Genomic DNA, 16,240 nt, shown 5'->3' with positions numbered 1-16,240 from the left:
CCAAATGCTTTATATTTTTATGCCTGGTTAAAAAGGATATTGTGAACAAAGCTTGTTGGAGTGAAACATCCTCCCCTCCCCCATTTGTATCCGTTACCAAGAAGGACTAATGAAATAATCTCTCCTGGGAACACAGGAGAGCAGCTGAGCAACAACATGGAAAAAGAAACAGTTATACTGATCAAACTGGGAACAAAAAGCACACCTCAATCAATAAACTTGATCAATTATCACATGGAAATTAATAACCAGCTAATTAAATCAAGACGATCTGTATACCATTTATAATCTCAAAGAAATCAATGAACAAGAAACAACTAAATGACCAGTGTAATCAGCAAACGATTTAAAACCATGTAACGACCAGAGAACTCTTGACAGCCATTGAGCAATCAAAGACAAGAGTTGCTGATGGCACTAAAGTATGAGTACTCGCAAACATTTTTCCAGGGGTCAGAAAATATTGGATGTGGTGTGACTGAGGGCTGCACTGATGCTAGCATGGTGATGGTTGTGGGCAGGGGTAAACTGGGTGCAGGGGAAAGAAAGCAAGTACATCTTGTGGCTGAATTGAATTGCACAATGAGGACCAAGAAAACCAGGGATCGATTCTGGATTCCCCACTTGACCAAATGGTGGAATCCTCGGCAATTCTTTTGGTTCACTTTCCCCACTTTCTCTTCCTTATCACATATAAGAGGAACTCAAAATACATGATTTAAGCTATGCAAAATGTACTCCTGTGTTTGATTTACTAATCTATGGTGTTTATGTAAAATAGCAAATCCAGCCACCCAAAGGTTGCACATAACAACTAACTTATCTCTTAGTTCACTATTGGCATTGTTGTGGGGTGCAAACATGAATGCTACTAAATTCATATTTGAAAACAATCACTTTTAAAATATATTTTTCAATGCACTGACATAATCTGATTTACTAATGTGAAATGGTTCTGCATGGTAATGAAACACACTTTTTGAATTTTGAAGAGACCTTTTCATATTTTAACATATTTGTTGCAAGATGTCTTTAAAAATGATAGTGTTCTTAAAATTAAGCAGTGCAGGACACCCTGGTTACTCCCTTTATTTAAACGCAATTAACCTCTATATAAATGTTTGCCCACTTATATAACATCCTTGTAATGTTAGTGCTGAGTCGGGTAAAAAGCAACCCGGTGCTCCAGTTGACCGGAGGACCGCATGTAAAGGTCAGGAGAGACGCAAACGTCGTCCCCCCCAAAGCCGGGGCCACACGAAGTGGGTGCTATAGAGGACCAGAGATGCCCGGAAGTCCGGTTGTAGAGGGGGGACTACGCCCACCCAAGAGAAACCTTTGGTCCACCGAAACGTTTTTTAAAGTGGAAAGCGGTTGGTTGTTTCTTGTAGACACTTTACATGGGCCTGCAGCCCCACTCTCACCTTAATCTGCACCATAACAAAAGATTTTTGCTGATGTACGAGCATACGCAGATCATTAAAGCAAGCACCCAAATAGCAACTGGAATATAAAGAGTTTGCGTGGGTAAGCTTTGCACAATAATGAATTGTAAGACCTAATGACAAAGAAGTGAGTACTAGCCTCGGGTCGCATTTAAGCATAGCAAGGACATGACACTCACCTAAATCATTTGATCCTTTACCAATTTTATTTCACAACAGTCAGACGTCTAAACAGACTGTAGGACCATGCCGTGGCTAAATAGTCACCGCTGGATTGGCACACTGGGAGCGACAGCATCACACGAGCGAGGAGACAAGCACCCAATATTGAAAATGCACGAGTGGAAGGATAAAAAGTTAGCATTTTGCCCGTTCCTGCAGCCTACTTCATGGCCCACCCATGATTCTCCTAGATCCAGAGTCTTTGAACCGGGCCGGATGCCAGGGGACAGTGCAGAGAACATGGGCAATGACCACATACAATCCCGTCTGCTGCAAGAGAGAACATTCAAAAACCTGAAAGGGCTAAAAAAGGGTCACTTTCCATGAAGTAAGTATTATTATCACTTAGCTCAGTAGAATCACTTATTATCACTTAGCTCAATAGAACCCAGATTTCTATTCCTTAAGGGTGAAATGTTGAGTAGGTCTGCCGAGATTAAACCCAGCCTTTACACGGCTCCATGCAACATCCATAGTAAAATAAATGTATCTTACTTATTAGTAGGCTTCTCACTGGTTCTTCGTGGGGGTTGGTGGGAGGGGCTCGGTTTTAGGGCTCACTGTGTCCTTGGTGTTCGGCGGTGTTGACGCCCCCAGTCCTCGGACGGGTCTCTGTGCTAGCAGTGTCAATTTCTAGATGGAGGTTACATCCTGCAACATACACTGCTCTCCCCTTCACTATTCTACCCCGGGTAGTGCCCCACTCACCACCACCAAAAAACACCTTTCTCTCCCCTTAAGGCGGATTGAGTCCTACTGTCTGCAAAAAAAGCTGACTCTTTTGCCTCTCCCGGTATTTGCTACAACTCTCTAGGCCCCAGAACCTTACTTCCGCAGGTAACGAACGTCTCGGGTTGCGATCCTACTGCTGTCAACGTCTGCGATATCTGTGCTTGCAGCGCTTCGGTAATTTCCGGAGAACGACAGAAGGAAGGAAGAGACTTCGGTAATCTCCGGAAAAAGTAGGCGCGATAAGCAGCGGCCTTCTTGGAATGGGAACAAGTCTCGTCAGTTGTCACTACAACACTAGACAGCCCAACCTTCCAATCTTGTGAAATACGTTGCAATGATGGGAAACGATTTTCGATGGTGAATCAAGTCCGTCTGAATCTACGGAGGCCATCTAATAGCACTTGGAATTCGCATTTTGGCCAAATCATTCGATGAAGCGTGCTGCTTTGTTTTGCCGGCACTTAAGTCGTCAACTAATTAAAGATCAGCAAAGTTTTTTACTTGTGCTATTATTTTGACGTCAAAGGGAAAATTATGGGGGCGGGGAGTGTGGATGTGGAATGGCGGTCCTGCTCGAATACAGTATTGAAGCAGATTATATTTTACTTACCACATTGTACTTAATCATGCGTTGCATATACCAGGACAAATGCCCAAGCCACATGCCAAATCCACATTTAAAGATAACTGCGTGTTTCATCGGTTGCAAACATGTAATTGAGTCGTGAGCAATCGGAAAACATACCTTTACTTAAAACTATGTGCTTTCTTGTAACTCCCTATTACATTACGTAACGAGGTGACACTCCGCTATGGCCGCCGATATCACTTCAAGAGCGAAACCGAACTAGCACCACGCAAAGTGCCTGGAAATGCGCGTTGCCATGCCGACGGTGGACGCTGAAAGATGGCGCTAGTGGTGGACTGCAGGGCTCCGGATTGTCTTCGATGGAGTTGCGAGGACGTAGCGGCCTGGATCGAACGCTGCGGCTTTCCACAATATCAGGTAAAGGACGAAAGCGTAGCGTAGAAAGGGTTCACATTAGAGACTTTAAATATCCGCACTCTTGTTGAGAGTGTTGTATCAAGCTATGGTTTACTCTCTTACTTTCTAAACTGGTACTGGGTTTTCTTTGGTAATGGAGTACTGCAAACGTAATGCAAAGAAAATAACTATTGACAAAACCTAAAAGCCTGCCTCTTTTAACACGCGAAGTGCTTCTTCGCGAACTGCGATGTGTGTAAGTTAGCAGTCGAAGCAAATAAAGAAAAGGATGGGAAAATTAGCCTGAGTACAATGTAGATTTTCCAAATAAATTTTATGACAAGACCGGAGGCTCCTATTATGCTTTCTTTTCCTGCTTTATTTTAATAGCAGCCAAGAGAAACAGACCAATCCCAGGGCTTGCGAAACACGCAGCCAATGGGAGTTAAGAGAAATAAAGTTAACCAATCAGTGTATTATATCATGTAAGATATACCAATCCTGACTGCAGGCAGCCCTCTTTTCTTGCTGCTCGTAGTCAAGATAAGTATATCTTTCGTTGCTCCATACATTTCGTTAAGTTTATTGTAATTTTATCGTATTTTACATGTGGTTTTTACTACTTTACGTGTAACTTATACCTTTATTGATGCTATGACCCTGAATGCGCGCTCGTTCTTATCTATTCGGCTATTTTTTAGCCTTTTTCCTCTCACGTGCGGAGAGAACGGCCGCCTGCAGCGTCCCCATTCCCCATTCCCCTTGCGTCGCCGTGAACGTTCTATTTTGAACGCCGGCCGACACGAGCTTCAAATGCTCATTTTTCACATTCCAGAGCGCATTCCTTCTGAAGCGCTCGTCTTATTGTGGCTGTCTGCAGTGTTTAACACATTTCTTCATGTTCCCTCGGAGCTCCTCTGCACGGCGTCTATTCTATTTACATTACAGTGAATCTTGGCCTCGAGTTACAGCGTTTATCTCCTGTCTTTTTGGTAAGTCACTCGCCTCTTATCCCCAGAGACTGCCCTTCTTAGTTAACCCCTTACTTACCAGTTTTTTGCCTCTTCCTTTTAGCAAAATGGATTTTTCAGATTTCTTCACAGAAAATGATGATTCTGAAGAGAATTTCTCCTATAATTTAAATAACTTTATTCAATCTTCAGTTTAGAAAGCAGTTTCTGCTTCTATGGGAAAGATTTCTAAACAAATTCAATCTACAGTATCATCCTGTTTGTCCCAATCACAAGTGGCCCATTCTGCGGGGGAAATCAGAAAGCGCAAAGCCTCGGAGGCTTCTTCTAATCAGGCTAACGCCTCATCTGCGCTAACGGATGGTGAGTCAAGCTCACACAGGATGGAGGACGAAGTTCCTCAAAGGCCTCCTACTAAGGAGGGGAACAAAGTTATGGGTACTAAAAGTAAATCTAAATCAAAAAATGTGTCTAAGACCCATAAAATCGTGATTGCGGACATTAGAGACACTGATGATGATGGTGACATCAATGATTCTTCCTCTGACAATGAGGACGACAACACCTCAAACTTTTGGATTGGTCCCCCCCCCCAAAAAAAAAATCTAAGTCAACACCATCTGAACAATCCCACGCCCCTCTATTAGATTCAGATGGTAACCCCATGTTTGATCCTGGTCTAATTCACCATCCCAATTCCACTGAATGGTTACCTTCTGACCATGTTGCAAGTTACATTCTTGCAAAATTACGTCTTCCTCTAGACAAACAAGTACGAGCTAAGCTTCGCTCAGAATGTCCCAGACCCTCCCTTCCCTTACACATTACTGCTACTCCGTCTATAGATCCGTCCCTTCTAACCTTTTTCTCCAAATTTGGGAAAGATCCCCGTAAAGGGGTGGACAGAGCCTGGGCCCTGTGTCAGGATAAAGTCCTTGATTTGGTCGGTCCCTTATCCCGCATTTTTGACCTAGCAGAATCCGCTAGAATCAATGATGAATCCATTGATCCTGAAGAACTGTCCCTCTGGATCCAGAGAGCCTTTTGTCTGTTGGGTAACGCAAACTCAGCCATGACGCACGAGCGTCGGAAAAGTCTACTGCTCAAACTAGATCCTAAACTTGCAAATTTAGCAGCTATGGATCCAGGTGCTAAAGCTGATGGTTTACTCTTTGGAGATAATTTTATCAAAGAACTCAGTAAATACGTCACCACCTTCGCCTCACTGGACAAAGCCCAACAGTCAATCAAAAAGGTATTTAACTCACAGGTTTTTGCCAGGGCCGGTAGAGGAAGAAGCCGCTCCACCGGCCGGTCCTTCAGGAACCAAGGCTTCAGAGGCTCCTATAATTACCAACAACAGCAGCAGGACTTTCGTCCACAATTCTACCCCCAGCGTTCCAGAGGGTTCAGAGGAAGGAACCAACGCAGGTCCTATAATAACTCAGGTAAGCCAACTTTCTGGCCATCTTTCTATAGGGGGTCATCTAAAAAAATTTCTCCACAAATGGAAAGAAATTACCTCAGACCCCTGGGTTCTCAATACTGTCAAAGGCTATTTAATAGAACTTACGAAACTCCCTTTCAACCATCCCCCCTTCTTCCCCTCAGATTTTCAGAAGAAATGTCAAATCTTATCAATTCAGAAATCCAAGAACTTCTTCAAAAACGTGCTATCCAACCAGCTCGTCCCCTTCACTCAGGCTTTATAAGCCCCCTCTTTCTAGTAATCAGAAAAAACAAGAAAATAAGACCCGTCATCAATCTCGGGCAATTCAATCAGTTTGTTGTCTACAGACACTTCAAGATGGAAACGATTCTCCATCTAAGAGATTCCCTTCTCCTCAACGACTGGATGGTTCGTCTAGGTCTTCAAGACGCTTACTTAACAGTCCCTATACATCACTCCCACAGAAAGTTTCTTCAATTCCAATGGAACTATCACACCTATCAGTTCACTTGCCTACCCTTCGGTCTTTCTTCGGCCCCCTGGTGCTTCACCAAGTTAATGAAACCTATTGTAGCTCTTCTCCGATCTCAGGGTTTCAGACTGATAATCTATCTGGACGATATTCTTCTTATGCATCAAGACATTTCTACACTCCGATCTCAACTATCTTTCACAATCTCACTCCTGTCAGATCTAGGCTTCCTAATCAACAACGAGAAATCGATGTTTATCCCGTCACAGACAATGGAATTCCTAGGATTCCTAATCAGTTCCTCTTAAGGCCTCCTACAACTCCCGGCCTCAAAAATAAAAAGTATCAAAACCGAGATAACCCTATCTTTACAGCAGACTTCTCTCTCCCTCAGGTCTCTTGAAAGGATTGTAGGTCTTCTTTCTTCCTCGATTCAGGCAATTTTCCCAGGCCCCCTGCACTATCGGGCGCTCCAAAGATTGAAAATCTGACACTTGCGCAAAGGTCTTGCTTATTCAGATTTCATCCCCCTCGACCTCGAATCCCGTGCAGAACTCCAATGGTGGCTCGATCATCTCGAAGCCTGGAATGGCAGGACCATCTTTGCCTCAGCCCCAGATCTTGTATTAGAATCCAACGCAAGTCTAACAGGCTGGGGCGCAAGGTGTGGACAGATATCGACTGGAGGCACATGGTCTCGACAGGAGTCTTCATTGCACATCAACTATTTAGAGATGCTTGCAGGCTCCTTTGCAATAAAAACCTTCACCAAAAACAGAGTCTCTTGTTTCGTTCTCCTTCGTATGGACAATCTCACAGCGGTAAAATACATTAATCACCTCGGCGGCACCAAGTCCAAACCCCTAGCAGAACTAGCAAAAAGCTTTTGGGAATTCTGCCTTCATCGAAAAATGTCAGTTCAAGCAGAATACTTGCCAGGTTCTCTCAACTCAGATGCAGACTGGTATTCTCGCCATCTTTCTGATTACAGCGAATGGAAGCTTCACTCTTCAGTCTTCAACTCTATTCATCGCAAATGGGGTCCCTTCCATATAGATCTCTTCGCATCCCGTTTGAATGCTCAACTTCCTTGTTTCTTCAGCTGGAGACCAGATCCTCATGCCTTGGCGACCGATGCATTTCTTCAGCAATGGAATCTTGCCATAAACTTCGCATTCCCTCCTTTTATAATGATAAACAGAGTCCTCACCCATCTTCGACGTCAAAAAGCCATATTAGTTTTAGTAGTCCCGTTGTGGCAAGCCCAAGTGTGGTATCCCACTCTCCTAGAATTAGCCATCGACTTCCCCATACTTCTACCCTCCTTTCCCTCCCTACTTCTCAATCCACAAGGTCTCCCTCACAAACTCATTCTCAACAAAACCCTTCTCCTAACCGCCTGGAAAGTTTCAGGTCTTCCTCATCTTATCCAGGAATTTCACTTGAGGCTTCAACCTACATCAACAATTCCTGGGCCCCAGGCACTTCCAAGGCTTACAAATCAGCTTGATCCATATGGTCTAGCTGGTGTTTGGGAAAAGCATGTGATCCCTTTTCAGCAGATCTAACTCTAATTGCTAATTTTCTTGCTTCCCAAGCTAGGGCCGGCAAATCATACAGAACCATCAATCTATATAGATCAGCTATATGTCTACATCACCTGTTTATAAATGGAAAACCTGTAGGAGAACATCCTATTATTTGTCGTCTATTGAAAGGAGTAAAATTCTCCAATCCCCCAATTTCCATATATTCCACTTTATGGGACGTGAACCTCGTTCTACAAATGTTTGTTTCATGGCAGGATAACGACTCCTTATCTTTGAAAATGCTTTCAGCTAAGCTAACAATGTTACTTTGTCTTGTGTCTATCAAACGTCTGTCTGATGTCAAAGCCCAAGATATCTCGGCTCGTCACTTCACTCCTACTGGTGTTCTGTTCAATGTTTCTCGTCGTACCAAAACCAATATTACTTTTGTTTTCTATCCCTTCTTTCCAAATCACCCGAAACTCTGTGTGGGAAACTGTTTAAAAGTTTATGAACAGAAAACGGCCGATCTTCCGCTTCTCAGCTCTTAATTTCCTTCAGGAAACCCCATAAACTTGTATCTTCCCCTACCTTAGCTCGTTGGGTCAAATGGGTGATGTCCCTAGCGGGTATCGATACCTCAAAATTTGGTGCCCATTCTGCTAGAGGGGCCATGGCGTCAAAAGCCTTTTGGGTTGGTTCACGCTTGGAAGATATTCTAAGATCAGCAGATTGGTCAAATGATTCTACCTTTCGCACATTTTATTGTAAACCTGTTAGTACAGCAACTTCTGTAGTAGTTAACATGCTTTAAACAAGCATAATAGGAGCCTCCGGTCTTGTCATAAAATGTAGATTTTCCAAGTATTTTATGATGGAAAGTCTTAATTTTATTAAAGACACAGAGGCGAGTATTATCCCACCGCTTTTTGCACTAACTTTGTTCTTTCCCACCCCTTCTAGTTACTACCAACGCTCCAACATCCGCTTCAACCTAATTCAACGGAGGCCGATTCTCCTCGCAGTATCCATTCACCGCAATTTCCATCGAACTCGGATTTCTGCATCCATCACCCTGTCAAGCCGTCCTACTCTCCTATCCTGGACAGAATTCAATACTTTTTTGCTCTAATCCTGGCAATATGTTTAATTTGTTGTATTGTACCTTTATTCAAATCCTTTTCTTGACTGTCTCGCAACTGAAAAAAGGGCTGCCTGCAGTCAGGATTGGTATTTCTTACATGATATAATATACTGATTGGTTAACGTTATTTCTCTTAACTCCCATTGGCTGCGTGTTTCGCAAGCCCTGGGATTGGTCTGTTTCTCTTGGCTGCTATTAAAATAAAGCAGGAAAAGAAAGCATAATACTCGCCTCCGTGTCTTTAATAAAATTAAGACTTTCCATCATAAAATACTTGGAAAATCTACATTATGATGGAAAGTCTTAATTTTATTAAAGACACGGAGTAGAGTATTATGCTTACTTTTCCTGTTTTAATTTTAATAGCAGCTGCAGTCAAGAACGTTAACCAATCCCAGATGGTTAGCAGAACAAGCTACCAATGGGAAACAGAGTTACAAATGACCAATCAAAACGCAATGTTTGTAAAGAAATACCAAACTTGATTGCAAGCAGCCCTCTTTTCTTCTGTGAGAAAGTCATGAATAAGATTTAAAAATAGGAAATATACAAGCAATTATACAAGCAGCTAAAATGAAAGAGAACCGATCTTGGATCCAATCCAATTATAATACAATATCAGTCTTGTGAAAAGGAAGATGGAAAGAATCCTTGGGCAGAACTGGAGGAGAAAAATCCTGTCCCATGATGGATGATGATCGAAGAGGCTTGTTATGAGGAAGTCGGCGTAGCATTTGTAGAGACTAAAGGGAGGGAAGAATAAACATAATTATAGTAGACGAGCAGTGGGAAAATACTCACCTCTGTGTCTTTAATAAAATTAATACTTTCCATCATAATTTATTTGGAAAATCTACATTTTATGTCAAGACCGGAGGCTCCTATTAAGCTTGTTTAAAGCATATCAGTTACCACTGAAGATGCAGTATTAATAGGTTTACAATAGAAAGTACGAAAGGTAACATAATTTGACCAATCAGCTGATCTCAGAATGTCTTCCAGACGAGAACCCGCCCAGAAGGCTGTGGACGCCATTGCACCCCGGGAGGAATGGGCTCCAAATATGGACGTATCAATTCCAGCAAGGGACATAATCCATTTGACCCAAAGAGCTAAGGTGGGGGAAGAAACTGGCTTTTGGGGTTTCCTAAAGGAAATTAAAAGTTGGGTGGCCGAAGACCTTCTGAGATCAATAGTCTTTTGTTCATAAACCTTTAAACAGTTACCAACACATAATTTTGGATAATTGGGGAAGAAAGGGTAGAACACAGAAGAGATATTGGTTTTAGTACGTCTTGAAACGTTAAGAACACCTGTAAGAGTAAAATGGCGAGCAGATATATCAAGAGCTCTGACATCTGAAAGACGTTTGATAGAAACTAAACACAATAACATTTTCAATTTAGCAGAAAGCATTTTGAGAGACAACAGGTCATTATCCTGCCAAAATAAAAACATTTGTAAAACAAGGTTAACATCTCACGAAACACTATACCTGGGTTGAGGAGGATTGGAAAATTTTACTCCCATTAATAGACGGCAAATGTGAGGATGTTCGCCAACAGGCTTACCGTTGATGAAGGGGTGATGTAAAGAGATAGCTGAACGATAGAGGTTGATAGTCCTGTAAGATTTTCCAGAACTATCCTAAGAAGCAAGAAAATTAGCTATTAAGCTGATATCTGCTAAAAAAGGGATTACTAGATTTTCTCAAACACCAGATGGACCAAATTGACCATGTGGAATTGTATGCTTTAGATGTACCAAGAGTTGTTGATATAGGCTGAATCTTCGATCAAAATTCATTCCTGGATAGGAAATTGAAGACCTGTAACCTTCCAGGCTGACAGAAGGAGAGATTTGTTGAGAATCAGATTGTGGGGAAGATCTTGGGGTTGAAAGGGAGGGTGGGAAAAGAGGGGAGGAGGACTGGGGAATCCATTGATTAATTCGAGGAGTGGAGGGAACCAGACTTGGGACTGCCAAAATGTGACTACTAGAACTACGGTTGCCCTCTGACGACGTACTTGGGTGAGAACTCTGTTGATCATGATGAATGGAGGGAAGGCATAATGTGTTGAGTTTGACCAATCTTGGAGAAAAGCATCTGTTGCTAAAGCTTGAGGATCTGGTCACAATTGATGTGCAATGAAAACTCCTGTGGAGTCCATGTGCCTCCAGTCGATATTTGACTACACCTTGCGCCCCAACCTGTTAGGCTTGCATCGGATTCTAATACAAGATCTGGGGCTGATGCAAAGATAGTCCTGCCGTTCCAAGCTTCTAGGTGGCCTAACCACCATTGAAGTTCTGTATGGGATTCTTGATCGAGGAGGATAGAGTCTGAATAAGCAAGACCCTTGCGCAGATGTTGGATCTTCAATCTTTGGAGAGCGCGATAATGAAGGGGACCTGGGAAGATCGCTTGAATCGAAGAGGAAAGAAGACCTACAATCCTTGCAAGAGACCTTAGGGAGAGAGAAGTCTGCCGTAAAGAGTGGATTATTTCTGATTTTATGGATTTTATTTTAGATTCTGGTATTTGAAGGGTGCCTTGAGAGGAATTTACGAGAAATCCTAGAAACTCTTTGGATTGGGAGGGAACTAGGACAGATTTTGAGGTGTTGATTATGAAACCCAAGTCCGACAGAAGAGAAGATGTGTAAGAAAGCTGATTGAGAAGATTGTTCACATTTTGATGCATGAAAAGGATGTCATCTAGGTAAATGATCAATCTGTAACCTTGTGCCCTGAGGTGAGCGACCAGGGGCTGAAGAAAGCCTGATCGGAAGACCAGTGAATTGATAGGTTTGGTGTTTCCATTGAAACTGAAGACATTTTCTATGAGCATGGTGAATAGGCACAGTCAGATAAGTGTCTTGAAGGTCTAGACGAACCATCCAATCGTTCAATAGAAGAGAGTCTCTGAGATGCAGAATCGTCTCTATTTTGAAGTGGCGATAGACAGCAAATTGGTTGAATTGTTTGAGGTTTATAACTGGTCTGATTTATTTGTTTTTCCTAACAACTAGAAAAATGGAACTTAAAAATCCTGACTGATGAAGCTGAGAAGACTGAATGGCGTGTTTGTGAAGAAGGGTCTGGATTTCTGAGGAAATCAGAGCTGACATGTCTGTGGAGAATTTTAGAGGAGGAGGAAAAGACATTTGAAAAGGGGTGTTGGAAAATTCTATGGAATAACCTTGGACTGTGTTGAGGACCCAAGGGTCTGAAGTAATATCCTTCCACCTGTGGAAAAATAATTTTAGACAACCCCCTACTGAAAGATGGCCAGAATGTGGGCTTACCTGAGGGTGGCTAGGTTTTGGTATTACGTTGATTTCTGCCTCTGGATCTTTGAGAGTAGAATTGAGGTCAGAAATCTTGTTGGGATATATATAGTTATAGGAGCCTCTGTAGCCTTGGTATCTGGCGTAACGGCTGGTAAAGCAACTCCTTCCTCTACCGGCCCTGGTAAAAACCTGGGCATTAAAAACGTTTTTGAGAGATAGTTGTGCTTTATTCAGTGACACAAAGGTTGTGACATATTTACTTAATTCCTTGATAAAGGAATCACCGAATAATAAACTGTCAGCTTTGGGGCCTGGGTCCATAACAGCAGGGTTAGCAAGTTTAGAGTCCAATTTGAGAAGAAGACCCTTACATCTCTTGTGAGTCATAGCGGAATTTGCATTCCCAAGTAAACAGAAAGCTTGCTGAATCCAAAGTGAAAGTTCTCCAGGATCAACTGAGTCATTGTTTAACCTGGCGCATTCTGCCAATAACAAAAATGCGAGCTAAAGGACCCACAATTTCCAATAATTTGTCTTGACAGACTGACCAAGCCCTATGAACCCCTTTACGCTGGTCTTTTCCAAACTTGGAGAAGAAGGTAATCATGGAAGAATCGATGGAGGGGGTAGAAGTAATATGGAGTGGGAGAGAAGGTCTGGGACATTCAGAGCGAAGTTTGGCCCGCGCTTGTTTATCTAGCGGAAGGCGTAGCTTGGCCATACTATATTCTGCAACATGCTCAGAAGGAAGCCATTCCGTGGAATTAGGATGGTGAATTAGTTTGGGATCGAACATGGGATTCCCTTCAGCGTCCAGAATAGGAATGGAGGATAGAGGGTCTTCTGACGCCAACAATTTATGCTTTTGGTAGGAGGACCAATCCAAAAATCGGAATTGCTGGTATTATCCGTATCTTTATCAGAATCTATGTCATCCATGTCATCATCTGTATCTTTTATATTATAAATCACAATCTTGTGAGCTGAGAGTACATGTTTTGTTTTCGCTTTAGTCTTAGAGCCCAAATTTTTCCCCTCCTTACTAGGAGGCCTGTGAGGAACTTCATCCTCTGTCCTGTGTGAGGCAGTCTCACTAGTCAAAAGCCCAGAGGATACATTAGTCTGAATATCTTGAGAAGCCTCCGTGGCTTTGCGCTTTCTGCTTTCCCCCGCAGATAGGGCCAAATGAGATTGTGATAAACAGGATGAGACAGTATTTTCCAACTGTTTAGAAATTTTAGACATAGGGGCAGAAACTGCCTTTTCACTGAGGATTGAATACATTTGTTCAAATTATTGGAGAAATCCTCATTATTTTCCTCAAAAAAACAAGGAAAAATCCATTGTAATTGCAGGAGAAACTCCAAACTGGCAAAAAACGGGGTTAAAACTGAAGGGGGAGGACCCAGGGTTAAGGGGCGTGTAACAGAGGAAAAAAATCCTGGCAACCGGTATGAAGAGGCAGAAAGGCCGTGCCTCCTGAGGTGATGCAAGCTTCTGTGAGGTGGAAACTGTGCCTGGAGAAGACCAATGAAGGAACAAAGTCTAAATATAGCAGGAGGAGGAGGATGGGGAGGAGGAGGATCACTAAATAAATAAGTTAATACACATAAAGAATTCACATCGGAAAGAAAGATATTCTTATCTTGACTGCGAGCAGCAAGAAAAGAGAGCTGCTTGCAGTCAAGTTTGGTATTTCTTTATGTGTATTGTGTTTTGATTGGTCATTTGCAGCTCTTTGTTTCCATTGGTAGCTTGTTCTGCTAACCATCTGGGATTGGTTAACGTTCTTGACTGCACCTGCTATTGAAATGAAAGCAGGAAAAGTAAGCATAATAGGAGCCTCCGCTCTTGACATAAAATTGGGGCCTGACCAGCAAGTGTCGGGTGGGGGTCAGAGACGTAGCTACAAGAACACAATATTCTATTGACATTTTGTTAGCCTGTGACATACAGGTAGCTGAATATGAATTATAAGTCACTCACTTCAAATTGAAAATAAATGTAACTTGTATTCATCTATGGGAAATGCATTTTCTAGTAAGACAGTCCAGTTGGTTAATGCAATCACATCAGATATCCGTGTGTGTACCTAGACAACACATATTTGAATCCTGGTCATTGCCTGTGGGCAATAGTGACATGTATTTATAGTGCTATGAGGTACAAGCCTGTGAAAGAATGCACAGTGGACTAAGTGAATCATTAGTTTAAAACATGCACTATAGACAGTACGATAGGTTCCACACAGGGTGTCGCAAAATGTGCAAACAAGTTGTTTAAATGTTTACAGTGCTTTCAAGTGTTATGTAATTATGTCTTAGTAATGGAATGATTATAGCTAGTGCAAACCTTTTTATGGTTTCCCTTTAAAAGGACAAATTCAAGATTCTGTCAATCAAATAAAACCGATACTGGCCCCCAAGCAGCCCTCAGACTGGCAAATTGACCAACTGCACATGTTTACATTTCTTTCTGGTAGCATTCAACTGGACAGAAGGATTGTTTCTTCTTAATCTGCCGCTCCTTTCTCCCACTTCACAGTAAAGGAGACCCTTCTCCCCTTTCAACTCGCAGCAACTAAACCGTTCAGAAGTGATTGTTTTTTTAAATAACACGGATGGGAACTTTTTTGATCAAACTGATAAAGCTTGGAAACGTCGTTCCCCTGTCCCCAGGCTACTCCAACCTCTTGAAACTAGTGGTGCAGGCCAGTAGATGAATGCAGGAGTTAATCAGTTGTTGGAAGAATGGATGTATGAGAGCTGAAACGGGTGGATAAACGGGCACATGGATGGATTCTTGGACAGATGAATGAATGATTTCATGGACGAGTGAATGGGTAAGTTGAGAAGCGAGCACATGAAAGAATGGATAAATGGGTCTTGTTAGAGATGCCTACAGGGCATTGGACATGGCTTGAAATCTTCAGAGTAAGACTCAAAGGACTTTGGCTCCACAGCATGTCAAGTATTGTATCAACATAACAGTGCATGTGAATGAATATGCACACTTGCCATCACGATATAGGGACTACCGTTAGTTATGAGGACCAACATGCCTACACTTTTCATATTTTGCCAACAATTAATACCACTATACCAGGACCAGCATTGTGTCAAGGGTGGGTGTCTTTGTTTAAAAGATGCTCAGAATATATTAGGAATCGTCTCCATTGTAGCCAATTCTGTAGTCTGAAAGAAGAGAGTTCCATCAAACCGTGGGTATTCCGAGTATGCCTGGAATTGCTACCATTATGTAAGGGCTAATATAATGCTATTAATGACCAACATAATCCCATGAATGCCCCCATTGTGCCATCACTTACTACCATTAGTCTAAAAATCCTTTAACTGCATGACGAGTCGTTAGAGCCTTCTCTATTACTGCGCCCGACCTCTGCGGCTATCTGGGTGATTACTAGCTTGCTGATGCTGTACCAAGTGCCAATCAACCGGTACTAGCCCTTACTGCGGCCTCTGTCACTAACTCCAAAGCTCTGTGTGACTAGTGACTTGGCACTAGAGGACACAACTAAAACTGCTGCAGGGGCATATGTAGCACCAAGTCAAACATATGCCTCTCTTCAGTGAAGGTTACACAGATTGCGGCCTGATTCTTCCAGTCGGCTCAGGTAACTGAGGGCAGTACAGAGCCTGTTGACAAAAGGAAGGTACATGCAAGAGTCAAATTCTGTGCCAGGAAATCGTGCATACTCCAGATAAGGGAGGACAGCCAATGAACTACTGGCTAATGGTTCCCCAGCCAATCACAAGGTTAAAACGTAGCATATCAAGCCCAAACAGACAAGTAACAATGAGCACATCCCTAGTTAGTTCAATGATGATAAGAGTTTTGTGAAAGAGTCATAGGTCATCATGCTTTTCTACAACTGTTAAGATATGTTTACTCTTTGGTGATTGATTGCAAGTGATAAATTTAATGATATGCACTACTTAAGTCAAAATAGCTAAATATGTGGGCACCATGCAGAGTT

General features: G+C 42.4%; 2 protein-coding genes across 2 annotated transcripts in view; one reads left to right on the top strand and one right to left on the bottom strand.

Moving 5' to 3' along the window:
• TMED8 (transmembrane p24 trafficking protein family member 8) overlaps positions 1-3,027 on the bottom strand; it is an 84,383-nt gene extending 81,356 nt beyond the window's left edge. Inside the window, exons 1-2 of the mRNA XM_069207652.1 lie at positions 3,010-3,027; positions 2,497-2,653 (exon numbers count right to left, since the gene is read on the bottom strand). Of these exons, the coding sequence (XP_069063753.1) occupies positions 2,497-2,653; positions 3,010-3,027 (175 nt within the window). The remainder of the gene's footprint in view (positions 1-2,496; positions 2,654-3,009) is intronic.
• Positions 3,028-3,269: 242 nt separating this feature from the next.
• SAMD15 (sterile alpha motif domain containing 15) overlaps positions 3,270-16,240 on the top strand; it is a 41,004-nt gene continuing 28,033 nt past the window's right edge. The window contains exon 1 of the mRNA XM_069208412.1: positions 3,270-3,405. Within this exon, the coding sequence (XP_069064513.1) occupies positions 3,307-3,405 (99 nt within the window). The 5' untranslated portion in view covers positions 3,270-3,306. The remainder of the gene's footprint in view (positions 3,406-16,240) is intronic.

The sequence above is a fragment of the Pleurodeles waltl genome, chromosome 9, assembly GCF_031143425.1.
Source record: "Pleurodeles waltl isolate 20211129_DDA chromosome 9, aPleWal1.hap1.20221129, whole genome shotgun sequence".
Lineage (NCBI taxonomy): Eukaryota > Metazoa > Chordata > Amphibia > Caudata > Salamandridae > Pleurodeles > Pleurodeles waltl.
Note: the sequence above shows the minus strand (reverse complement) of the source record. Positions and strands in the feature narration are given on the sequence as shown.